The sequence below is a fragment of the Oncorhynchus masou genome, chromosome 13 (genome assembly GCF_036934945.1).
Source record: "Oncorhynchus masou masou isolate Uvic2021 chromosome 13, UVic_Omas_1.1, whole genome shotgun sequence".
Classification (NCBI taxonomy): Eukaryota; Metazoa; Chordata; class Actinopteri; order Salmoniformes; family Salmonidae; genus Oncorhynchus; species Oncorhynchus masou.
This window is the reverse complement of record NC_088224.1, coordinates 16,548,464-16,561,048: the sequence shown is the minus strand read 5'-3', so window position 1 is coordinate 16,561,048 and position 12,585 is coordinate 16,548,464. Positions and strand designations below refer to the sequence as shown.

The 12,585-nt window shown below is 47.7% G+C and overlaps 1 protein-coding gene across 1 annotated transcript in view; it reads right to left on the bottom strand.

Annotated features, from left to right (window-relative positions):
- Positions 1-6,126: 6,126 nt before the first annotated feature.
- The window catches only part of LOC135553275 (probable acyl-CoA dehydrogenase 6), a 66,601-nt gene continuing 60,142 nt past the window's right edge, over positions 6,127-12,585 (bottom strand). Inside the window, exons 5-8 of the mRNA XM_064985446.1 lie at positions 11,908-12,075; positions 11,220-11,354; positions 10,178-10,339; positions 6,127-6,281 (exon numbers count right to left, since the gene is read on the bottom strand). Coding sequence (XP_064841518.1) covers positions 6,127-6,281; positions 10,178-10,339; positions 11,220-11,354; positions 11,908-12,075 — 620 coding nt within the window. The remainder of the gene's footprint in view (positions 6,282-10,177; positions 10,340-11,219; positions 11,355-11,907; positions 12,076-12,585) is intronic.

The following is a 12,585-nucleotide window of genomic DNA, read 5'->3' as shown; positions in this document are numbered from 1 at the left end:
AGGTCAGGGTTCCATAGCCGCAGGCAGAACAGTTGAAACTGGAGCAGCAGCACGGCCAGGTGGACTGGGGACAGCAAGGAGTCATCAGGACAGGTAGTCCTGAGGCATGGTCCAAGGGCTCAGGTCCTAGGGCTCAGGTCCTCCTACGAAAGAGAGAAAGAAAGAAAGAAGGTATTCAACTCTTAACCTATAAGGTCCAGAGCCTGCTGTTTTTCTGTTCTATCTGACAATTAATTGCACCCACATGGTGTCCCAGGTGTAAATCAGTCCTGATTAAAGGAGATCAATGAAAAAATGCAGTGGAACTGGCTTTGAGGTTCAGAGTTGATTTTGAGGCCTTTATGCTATAGGCCTGTCTACCTCTGGAGGGGAGAGGATGGAGTAGGGACAGGAAGGTCATGTTGATGTTAGGCTGTTTATGTCTGTGTGTATGTATCTTGTTTATTTATAAAAATGACTCCAACAAATCCCCTGAACACAGACACACACCAACACATTTCTTTAACCTAATGCATTTTCCGAAACATTCACAAAGTGAAATAATACTTCCATCTCAGCTCGTACCGTCTTCTGTGCACTCCACATGGCAGCTTCCAAAGGTTAATGACTTTATATCAGAAAGGAAGTTCAGCCATTCTCAGCAGACAGACTTGGCAGGTAAACACCTTGGAACTATTGGATTAGTGCATCTTAATAAAGTGATATTCCATACTGACTTTGTGGAAGGAGGCCGCTGTATAGCGCTCCACATCCTGAGAGCTGAACTTAGAACCCCCTCAATAAGCAAGGTGTATGCAGGTGAGAGGTGTGGAACCATCCTTCTGTGATTACCTCTGTAAATCAAACACAAGGTTATTCTGCCGCTGTAGCCAAGCTCAGAGGAATGGTCACAAAATGCTGGCCTGACATCATGGAAGAGTGCCTCCAGCCTATGGGCATATACAGATGTAGGATCTTAATTTGATCACCCTACTGCAAGAGAACATTCCATTTCTGTAGTTGAGTTGTAGTGGGTCCACAGCAAATAGAAGGCAGCCCACAATATTGCCTCTCCAAAATGTGAGATTCATTGTGTACACACGATAAGTCAGACAACATGTAGACTATAAAGGTCTTCTCCACCTGATGGGATGGAATTATTTTGATCTACAGAGTTCTTTGAAAATGTTCTTGAAAGAAAGTTGAATTTCTTATATGACAGTGACATGCGATGTGCGACACAGTACTTACCCGGCTGTGAGTAGACCTGTGACTTTGTGCAATTTCAGAATCAAATACCTGTAAATTCAACACAATCAACAGTTATTTGTCATTACAAATGCAAAATTGCACCGATTTAACTATTCACATCAACCACATCAAAAGTTGTTTGAGTTGGGGAACTCTCCAGATATTGTTACAAGGATCCTCTCTGTGGAGATGTGATACCCATGACATTATCTACCGCCTGCTGTCATTACGTGCCTCTATTTTCACCCCTAGAGCCTGAAATGTAGCGTCTCATGAAACAGGTGTCTGACTGGCTCCCTTTCCTCTCTACCTGGCTCAAACAATGGAAATGATGGGCTTAAGCTGGCTGAAGATCTCTTCCCTGCTTGTGAAGGGCACTGGCCTCTCAGTGGCACTCTCATATCTTTTAGAACATGGAAACCAGTGGGCGGGTTTGGCTTTCTAAGAGGATGCTGTCTGATGAGGGGTCTAGTGAGGACAGCTTTGCTCTGTGTTTCACGCTGGGTCTAACCTTTATCCAGGTGTGATTGCCCTTTTAAAAACACCAACTCTCCCTGGACTCTAATAGCCAGATTAACTATATCTCCCTGTTCTCTAATTGGGGTAGCAGGTAGCCTAGTGGTTATAGCATTGGATTAGTAACCGAAAGGTTGCAAGATCGAATCCCCAAGCTGACAAGGTAAAAATGTGTCATTCTGCCCCTGAACAAGGCAGTTAACCCACTGTTCCTAGGCCGTCATTGAAAATAAGAACTTGTTCTTAACTGACTTGCCTTGTTGAATAAAGGTTAAATAAATAAAGAATAATAGTCAGACAAACCATATCTCCCTGGTCTCTAATGGTCAGACAAACTATATCTCACTGGTCTCTAATGGTGAGACAAACCATATCTCACTGGTCTCTAATGGCCAGACAAACCATATCTCACTGGTCTCTAATGGCCAGACAAACTATATCTCACTGGTCTCAAATAGTCAGATGAACTATATCTCCCTGGTCTCTGATAGTCAGATGAACTATATCTCCCTGGTCCCTAATAGTCAGATGAACTATATCTCCCTGGTCTCTGATAGTCGGAAGAACTATATCTCCCTGGTCTCTAATAGTCAAATGAACTAGTCTTGTCTTATCTTGATTATTGTCGTGTGATAGAGTGCTGCGGGGAACAGAGCGGCACGTCTTGCTCTTCGTTGTAATCAGAAGGCTGATATAAATACTATGCATTCCAGTCTCTTGGCTAAGAGTTGAGGAGAGACTGACTGCATCACTTCTTCTTTTTATAAGAAACATTAATGTGTTGTAAATTGCAAATTGTTTGCGTTGTTAAATTACACACAGCTCTGATCAACAAACTTACCCCACCAGACATGCCCCCACAGGTCTTTTCACAGTCCCCAAATCCAGAACAAAGTCAAGAAAGAGTACAGTATTATATAGAGCCATTATTGCATGGAACTCCCTTCCATTTCATGTTGCTCAAATGAACAGTAAACCTGAGAAGCTGGTGAGAAAGCACCCTAGTAGTATGGAATAGCCGCGGGAAGAAGGGGTGCTGAAGGTGATGCAGCAACCCCTGAAAAATCAGAATTACTGTAAAGGCTTCTAGGAGTAGTGGGTGGAGGAGTCAGGCGCAGAGAGCAGGGTAGTTCAAAACGTGGATCTTTATTCCAGGAACAGAGTAACGGTCACGCCAAACACAAGGGCGCATAAATACCCAGTCCAACAACCAGGACGAAACTGTCCGGAAAAACGGAATCCACAATAATCCACACACCATGAACAGAAAAACAAGCCCGCATAAAAGCCGGCAGGCCTACCGGGTTTAAATAGCCCAAAACAAAACTCAAGGGCGACCCGGAGGTCGAGGGGCAGGGAGATCCGGATGAAGGCGATGGAACTCCCTTAGTTGCGATGGATCCAAAATATCCCCCACCGGTACCCAGCACCTCTCCTCCAGACCGTACCCCTCCCAGTCCACGAGGTACTGCAGGCCCCTCACCCGGCGTATCGAGTCCAGAATAGCTCGTACCATGTAAGCCGGGGACCCCTCGATGTCCAGAGGGGGCGGAGGGACCTCTGGCACCTCACCTTCTTGTAGGGGACCAGCTACCACCGGCCTGAGGAGAGACACATGAAACGAGGGGTTAATGCGATAGTAAGAGGGGAGCTGTAATCTATAACACACCTCGTTTATCCTCCTCAGGACTTTAAAGGGCCCCACACACTGCGGCCCCAGCTTCCGGCAGGGCAGACAGAGAGGCAGGTTTCGGGTCGAGAGCCAGACCCTGTCCCTTGGTGTGCGAACACAGGGGCCTCACTGCGGTGGCAGTCAGCACTCTTCTTCTGCCATCCACCGGCCTGCTTTGAGAGTGTCCTGGACTGTACTCCAGGTCTCCCTAGAGCTCTGCACCCACTCCTCCACCACAGGAGATTCGGTCTGACTCTGATGCCACGGAGCCAGGGACGGCTGGTAGCCCAGCACGCATTGGAATGGCGACATGTTCGTGGAGGAGTGACGGAGTGAGTTCTGGGCCAACTCCAACCATGGGATGTACCTCGCCCATTCTCCTGGCCGGTCCTGGCAATATGACCGCAGAAACCTACCCACTGCCTGGTTCACTCTCTCCACCTGCCCATTGCTCTCGGTGTGATAACCAGAGGTCAGGCTGACCGAGACCCCCAGATGTTCCATAAACTCCCTCCAAACTCGGGACATGAACTGGGGACCTCGATCAGATACGATGTCCTCCGGCACCCCGTAGCGCCGGAAGACGTGGGTAAATACAGCCTCTGCAGTCTGTAGGGCCGTAGGGAGACCAGGCAATGGGAGGAGACGGCAGGACTTATAGAACCGATCTACAATGACCAGAATGGTAGTGTTCCCCTGAGATGGGGAAAGATCAGTAATAAAGTCCACCGACAGATGAGACCAGGGCCATTGTGGAACTGGGAGGGGCTGTAGTTTCCCTCTAGGCAGGTGCCTAGGAGCCTTACTCTGGGCGCACACTGAACAGGAGGAGACATAGAGCCTCACGTCCTTGGCTATGGTGGGCCATCAGTATTTCCCCCTAAGACCCCGCACTGTCCTCACAAGCCCCGGATGCCCTGAAGAGGGTAGTGTGTGAGCCCACCGAATCAATTGATCACGGACACCAAGCGGGACGTACCTGAGACCGGTAGGACACTGTGAAGGCGCAGCTTCCAACCGCAACGCCCGCTCGATGTCCGCGTCCACCTCCCATACCACCGGTGCCACCAGCCTAGAAGCTGGAAGGATGGGAGTAGGATCGATGGACCGGTCCTCAGTGTCATAGAGACGGGGCAGTGCTTCGCCTTAGTGTTGAGGGAACCTGGTCTATAAGAGATCGTGAATCTGAATCTGGTAAAGAACATGGCCCACCTAGCTTGACGAGGATTCAGTCTCCCCACCCCAATACTCCATATTGGGGTGGTCACTACAGATGAGGAAAGGGTGCTTAATCCCCTCAAGCCAGTGTCTCCGCACCTTCAGGGCTTTTACCATAGCTAACAACTCCCGGTCCACCACATCATAGTTCCGCTCCGCCGGACCCAGCTTCTTCGAAGCATGGCATGGCTCCAACCCCAGCCTCGGACGCATCCACCTCCACTATGAACGCTAACGAGGGGTCCGGATGCGCCAACACGGGCCCGTCAGTAAACAGCGCCTTCAACCTGTTGAAAGCTCCGCTCGCCTCGGCCGACCACCGTAAATGCACCGGCTCCCCCTTCAGCATTGAGGTAATAGGAGCTGCCACTTGGCCAAAACCCAGGATAAACCTCCGGTAGTAATTGGCAAACACTAAAAACCGCTGCACCTCCTTTACCGTGGTCGGAGTCGGCCAATTACGCACGGCGTTAACGCGGTCACACTCCATCACCACCCCCGAGGTGGAAATGCGATAACCCAGGAAGGAAACGGCTCGTTTGGAGAACACACATTTCTCAGCCTTGACGTTGTCATGCCATTCATCTGCCCCCATCACCTCATGTTTCAGCATGATAATGCACGTCCCCATGTCGCAAGGATCTGTACACATTTACATTTACATTTAAGTCATTTAGCAGACGCTCTTATCCAGAGCGACTTACAAATTGGTGAATTCACCTTCTGACATCCAGTGGAACAGCCACTTTACAATAGTGCATCTAAATCATTAAGGGGGGTGGTGAGAAGGATTACTTATCTTTTACTGGAAGCTGAAAATGTCCCAGTTCTTCCATTGCCTGTATACTCACCGGACATGTCACTCATTAAGCATGTTTGGGATGCTCTGGAACGACGTGTACAATAGTGCGTTCCAGTTCCCACCAATATCCAGCAACTTCGCACAGCCATTTAAGAGGAGTGGGACAACATTCCACAATCAACAGCCTGATCAACTCTATGTAAAGGAGATGTATCGCTGCATGAGGAAAACGGAGGTCACAGCAGATACTGACTGGTTTTCTGATCAACACCCCTACCTTAAAAAAAGAAGGTATCTCTATTCCCAGTCATATGAAATCCATAGATTAGGGCCAAATGAATTTATTTCAATTGACTGATTTCTTTATATGAACTGTAACTCAGTAAAATCTTTGAAATTGTTGAATGTTGTGTTTACATTTTTGTTAAGCATATTTTATACTTTAATAAATATATGAATGAATGATAAAATATACATTATATAAAGTTCATGAATAGTTAGCAAACTAAATATTTAGTAATGTTTATGACAAGCTTATAAGCAGAACGTGTAACCTTCACAATGTGTCGCAGAGTTTATTCAGTGCTTTAACGAAGGAGCTTGCTCCAAAACACATCTGCAATAAACATCATTGAAAGGAACTAAGCTGCTGTCCTGAGCCTCTTTTTAGGAGTTTCTTCTTCTCCACTCACCTGTAAAACCTGCTGACCAGGACATCGCTGGTGAAGCCCATCCCTCCCCAGTACTGCAGGCAGCTGTCCCCCACCTCCCTGGATAGACGGCCTGCCTTCAGCTTAGCCATGGACGCCAGCTTAGTCACATCGTTGCCCTTGATGTACAGAGCTGGAAATGGGAGACAGGGAAGAGGTTGATGCCAAGATTTAGGATGTGTTTCACTCAAGTCCTAAACTGATATTACTTACTGATATTATTGTCATTGATCTTTAATGTCAGATCAGTTCAGAGGAGGGAATGGGAGAATTGGGACGTGGACAGTGTCTATTTGTGCCAAACAGATGCCTCTAGTCCCTATATAATGAAGCAATTAACAGCTGCACTAGTGCATTGAAGCTACTGCCTGGTAAAGTGGTTGAGCATTAGTTAAAACCCCTCAAAGGCCATGGAACACGGCCAACAGCCAGATGTGTCCAGTCTCCTGACAATGACCATTATTAGATGATTGTCACGCCCTGGTCGAAGTATATTATGTTTGTCTTCATTTATTTGGTCAGGCCAGGGTGTGACATGGGTTATTGTGGTGTGTTTTGTCTTGGGGTTTTGTGGGGTGTCTAGCATAGTCTATGGCTGCCTGAGGCGGTTCTCAATCAGAGTCAGGTGATTATCGTTGTCTCTGATTGGGAACCATATTTAGGCAGCCATATTCTTTGAGTATTTCGTGGGTGATTGTTCCTGTCTCTGTGTTTGTAGTCACCAGATAGGCTGTATAGGTTTTCACGTTCCGTTTGTTGTTTTGTATATTTAAGTTATTTCATGTCGAGTCATTTTTCATTAGAGAACACGAGTAACCACCATGCTGCATTTTGGTCCGCTTCTCCTTCTACAGACGAACGCCGTTACAGAATCACCCACCACAACAGGACCAAGCGGCGTGGTAACAGGCAGGTGCAGCGAAAGGAGGACTGGACATGGGAAGACGTTTTGGATGGCAAGGGTTATTACACTTGGGAGGAGATACTGGCTGGAAGAGATCGCCTCCCATGGGAACAGGTGGAGGCACTTAGGAGAGCAGAGGCAGCCGGAGAGAGGAGCCGGCGATACGAGGGAACACGGTTGGCTAGGAAGCCCGAGAGTCAGCCCCAAAAATTTCTGTGGGGGGGGGGGGCTCTCAGGGAGTATGGCTACGCCAGGTAGGAGACCTGCACAAACCTCCTGTGCTTACCGGGGGCTAAAGAGACCGGGCAGGCACCGTGTTATGCTGTGGAGCGCACGGTGTCTCCAGTGCGGGTGCATAGCCCGGTGCGGTACATACCAGCTCCTCGTATTGGCCGGGCTAGAGTGGGCATCGAGCCAGGTAAAGTTGGGCAGGCTCGGTGCTCAAGAGCTCCAGTGCACCTGCATGGTCCGGTCTATCCTGTGCCACCTCCACACACCAGCCCTCCGGTGGCAGCACCCCGCACCAGGCTTCCTGTGCGTGTCCTCGGCCCAGTACCACCAGTGCCAGCACCACGCATCAGGCCTACAGTGCGCCTCGCCTCTCCAGCGCTGCCGGAGCCTTTCTCTTCTCCTGCGCTGCCGGAGTCTCCCGCCTGTTCAGCGCAGCCAGAGCCTTCCTCCGCTACAGCGCTGCTGGAGTCTCCCGCCTGTTCAGCTCTGCCAGAGCCTTCCTCCTCTACAGAGCTGCTGGAGTCTCCTGCCTGTTCAGCGCAGCCAGAGCTGCCAACCTGGATGGAGCAGCCAGAGCTGCCAACCTGGATGGAGCAGCCAGAGCTGCCAACCTGGATGGAGCAGCCAGAGCTGCCAACCTGGATGGAGCAGCCAGAGCTGTCAGTCTGCATGGAGCAGCCAGAGCTGTCAGTCTGCATGGAGCAGCCAGAGCTGTCAGTCTGTATGGAGCAGCCAGAGCTGCCAGTCTGCATGGAGCAGCCAGAGCTGCCAGTCTGCAAGGAGCTGCCAGTCTGCAAGGAGCTGCCAGTCTGCAAGGAGCTGCCAGTCGGCAAGGAGCTGCCAGAGCTGCCAGTCTGCAAGGAGCCGCCAGAGCTGCCAGTCTGCAAGAAGCCACCAGAGCTGTCAGTCTACATGGAGCAGCCAGAGCCGCCAGTCAGCATGGAGCAGCCAGAGCCGCCAGTCAGCATGGAGCAGCCAAAGCCGCGAGTCAGCATGGAGCAGCCAGATCCGTCAGTCTGCCAGGATCCGCCAGTCAGCCAGACTCTTCCAGATCTGCCAGTCAGCCAGACTCTTCCAGATCTGCCAGACTCTTCCAGATCTGCCAGTCAGCCATACTCTTCCAGATCCGCCAGTCAACCAGACTCTTCCAGATCTGCCAGTCAACCAGACTCTTCCAGATCTGCCAGTCAACCAGACTCTTCCAGATCTGCCAGTCAACCAGACTTTTCCAGATCCGCCAGCCAGCCAAGATCTGCCGGATCCAACTACCTGCCTGAGCTTCCTCTCAGTGCTGGGCTTCCTCTCAGTGCTGGGCTTCCTCTCAGTGCCGGGCTTCCTCTCAGTGCCGGGCTTCCCCTCAGTGCCGGGCTTCCCCTCAGTCCCGGGCTGCCCCTCAGTCCCGGGCTGCCCCTCAGTCCCGAGCTGCCCCTCAGTCCCGAGCTGCCCCTCAGTCCCGAGCTGCCCCTCAGTCCCGAGCTGCCCCTCAGTCCAGTGGGGTTCTGGGTGAGGACTACTAGGCCATGGTCGGCGGCGAGGGTGGACTATCCTAGGACGCGAGGGGGAGGAACTAAGACATTGATAGAGTGGGGTCCACATCCCACACCGGAGCCGCCACCATGGACAGAAGCCCACCCGGACCCTCCCTATTGTTTTGATGTGCGTCCAGGAGTCCGCACCTTAGGGGGGAGGGGGTTCTGTCACGCCCTGGTCAAAGTATATTATGTTTGTCTTCATTTATTTGGTCAGGCCAGGGTGTGACATGGGTTATTGTGGTGTGTTTTTGTCTTGGGTTTTTGTGGGGTGTCTAGCATAGTCTATGGCTGCCTGAGGCGGTTCTCAATCAGAGTCAGGTGATTATCGTTGTCTCTGATTGGGAACCATATTTAGGCAGCCATATTCTTTGAGTATTTCATGGGTAATTGTTCCTGTCTCTGTGTTTGTAGTCACCAGATAGGCTGTATAGGTTTTCACGTTCCGTTTGTTGTTTTGTATATTTAAGTTATTTCATGTCGAGTCATTTTTCATTAAAGAACATGAGTAACCACCACGCTGCATTTTGGTCCACTTCTCCTTCTACAGACGAACGCCTTTACAATGATGTGTTGTGTTACTGGCCTAGATTTGAAAGTTTACAGCTCATTATTATGAATCATACATAGGCTGCACTTAACTGATTGTATTTATCTGGCAGTGTTGGAGAGTAGTGAACTACATGTAGTTCAACTAGTAACTTAACTACATTTTGCAGTAGCTAGTTCTAAATTCTAATCTTCGTATTGTTTTTAGTGTTAGTTACTTTTTTTTTGCCATGCAGCGTTGCAGCTAACTACTGGAATTACACACTAATGTTTCTGCCAAAATAATAGAAAATATGGGAACAGTAGGCAAAAATGTCCTTTCTTTTTCTGGCATCAGACCTTCACAATTCACACTTGAAACATTCTGTTAACATCTGACTCCAAAGTGACCTGTTCTTGCAATTTGTAGTCGATTATATTTCATATATATAAATATATGATTATTTGTCACAAAGTATGTCGTGAACTACTTATTCTAAATACCTTAAGTTTAGTAAACTATATTTTTTTTAAGGGTAGTTTTAGTTTAACTTTACTTCTTCCAGTGTGAAGTAATTGATAGCATGGTAAACTGTATTTTCAGAGTAGCTTCCCTAACATATATCTGGCTGGTCTTTAATGTATCCACAAGGCCAAGCTGCAAACAACATTTCCCCATAGAAATCAGTACAGGTGTTAGTACCAAATAACACCATTTTCCCTATGTAGTGCACTACATTGACCATTGACTTTGTGCCCTTGTGAAAAGTAATGCACCACATAGGGAATGGAGTGACATTTGGGATGCAGACATGATCTTATCTTGAGTAGACCCACCTGTAGAGCGATGGAGGAGGGAACGCAGCAGCTCGATCTCTGTCTCCAGCTCAGCCAGTCTGAAGTGGACTGACTGGTGGTAGAGAAGAGGCATCTTGAAGATCTTCCTCTGTCTGGTGTACTGAATGGTCTCCTGGATGATGTTGTCCATCATGGTTAGACCTGAAGGGAAATAAACGGTAGTATAGAGAATTATTTTGTTTACAAGCAAACGTCAAGTTCGAGTTATGCGTAACTACGCAACCCCATACCAACAAGCTCTGTAGTAACAGGATAGCTAACGCTAAAGTCTGGACCTTGACAAACTCAACAGTGAGTGAGTGATGACCATGAAAACATGCAAGACTGATGGCTATACTTATGTTTAACAAGTATATTATTCTTCTGGCTTTATCTAGCTCTATTTGTGATATTTTACCTTGGCTGGCTGGCTTGCTAGGTAATCAATCTATGATAACATCTGAGATGACCATCTGAATATGTGTTTGTTTACTTGCATGAGCTGCATTTGAAGTTGTGTGTGATCGTATCCACTGCTACGTTAACAAAGAGCTTTCTGATTCCGAACTGCACGTGCAACTTTTCATGCCGTGGCAGAGAAATGGCTCTATATAGATGCTGTTTGTCGTTTGTGTTACAGAGGGTGGGATGGGCAGGGGCTGTAAACTATTTACTGTGTGGGGAAGTTCATGTCCTTTTTTTTGCACCTCAAAGGGTATCACTAGTTTAACTTGGAAGTGGATGGATGATACAAGTTGATGGAGTCATATAGTGATTCATCAGTGTGGGTATGTGTATCTGTGTGTGTGTTTGTGTGATGACCCCAGGAAGAGTAGCTGCTGCTTTTGCAACAGCTAATGGGGATCCTAATAAAATACAACAACAAAAATACCAAAAAGGCTAACAACCTACTCAGACAGACTGTTATCAAGCCCAGACTAAATTAACTGGGATATAACAAGCAGGAAGCTTTCAAGAACTTCCCGTCACCATCAATGAGATATTCCATCTTATTTATTTGCTAAAGACCTTTTATTTACACTGGCTGACTCATCCCCTCCCATCCCCTCCTGACCAATGAGGGTCTTGCAAGGCACGCGCACGTCATCAAAGAAGACCTCTGCTGTGTCAGAAGACCTCATCCCCATCTTGTCGATCTTGCGGGCGATGTGAACCCCTGTGAGGGACAGCAAAGAGAGGCGTCATCATGTGTGTCTTGGCTGGGATACCAGAGGCCATCCGGTAGCTCCCTAATGGAGTCTTAACAAATTATAACACTGTCTGGAGATTATAATAATCCCTTGATCTTGGACATTGGCTTCTGCACAGAACACTGAAAATGTTGTGAGTAATCAGAGGTATTACTAAAATGTGAATATAAATGTAATCATCTATACTTGATAGATCCCAACTTGAAATCGGCTTAATGCATGTATCGATGTGAGATGGAGAGCAGCAGGTAGCCTAGCGGTTAAGAGCATTCGGCCAGTAACAGAAAGGTCGCTTTGGTCGAATCCCAGAGCCGACTAGGTGAAAAGTCAATGTGCCCTTGAGCAAGGCACTTAACCTTAAAATGGGAGCTTAGCACAAATTCTAACAGAATCTCAAATTAGGATTTGGCCCTCAACAATAGCCCGCTTTCAATTTCAGAACATAAGGTCAATAACTGGAGATGAAGCTATTGACGATTGGAGAGTTTTGTGGACTAAGTATATATAAATGTGTCTCACCAGGAGAGTTCATAGGCAGACAGATGAGGGACTTGTTCTTGTGAGACGGACCGTCACTGGTGTTGGCCAGGAGACACATCCAGTCAGCCTGGGTGCCGTTAGTGGTCCACATCTTACCACCGTTCACCACATACTCATCCCCTTCACGCACCACGTTTGTCTTGATGGCTGAGAGAGAAAAAAATATGACTTGTTCTATAGAACAACCTTTTCCAAACAACTGTGGCCCACTCCTGTCTTAACAAACAGCCCAAAGGGAATCACACTATGGGGAACACTACTGGAAGTTAAGAGATACAATTTCCATGAGGACAGATCAGTATAAAACATATCCAGAAATGTTCCAAACGCACAAAAAGGGTATTTATCTCAAATGTTGTGCGCAAGTTTGTTTACATCCCTCTTAGTGAGCATTTCTCCTTTGCCAAGATAATCCATCCACCTGCCCGGTGTGGCATATCAAGAAGCTGATTAAACAGCATGATCATTACACAGGTCAAATCAAATCAAATTTTATTTGTCACATACACATGGTTAGCAGATGTTAATGCGAGTGTAGCGAAATGCTTGTGCTTCTAGTTCCGACAATGCAGTAATAACCAACAAGTAATCTAACTAACAATTCCAAAACTAATTTCTTATACACAGTGTAAGGGGATAAAGAATATGTACATAAAG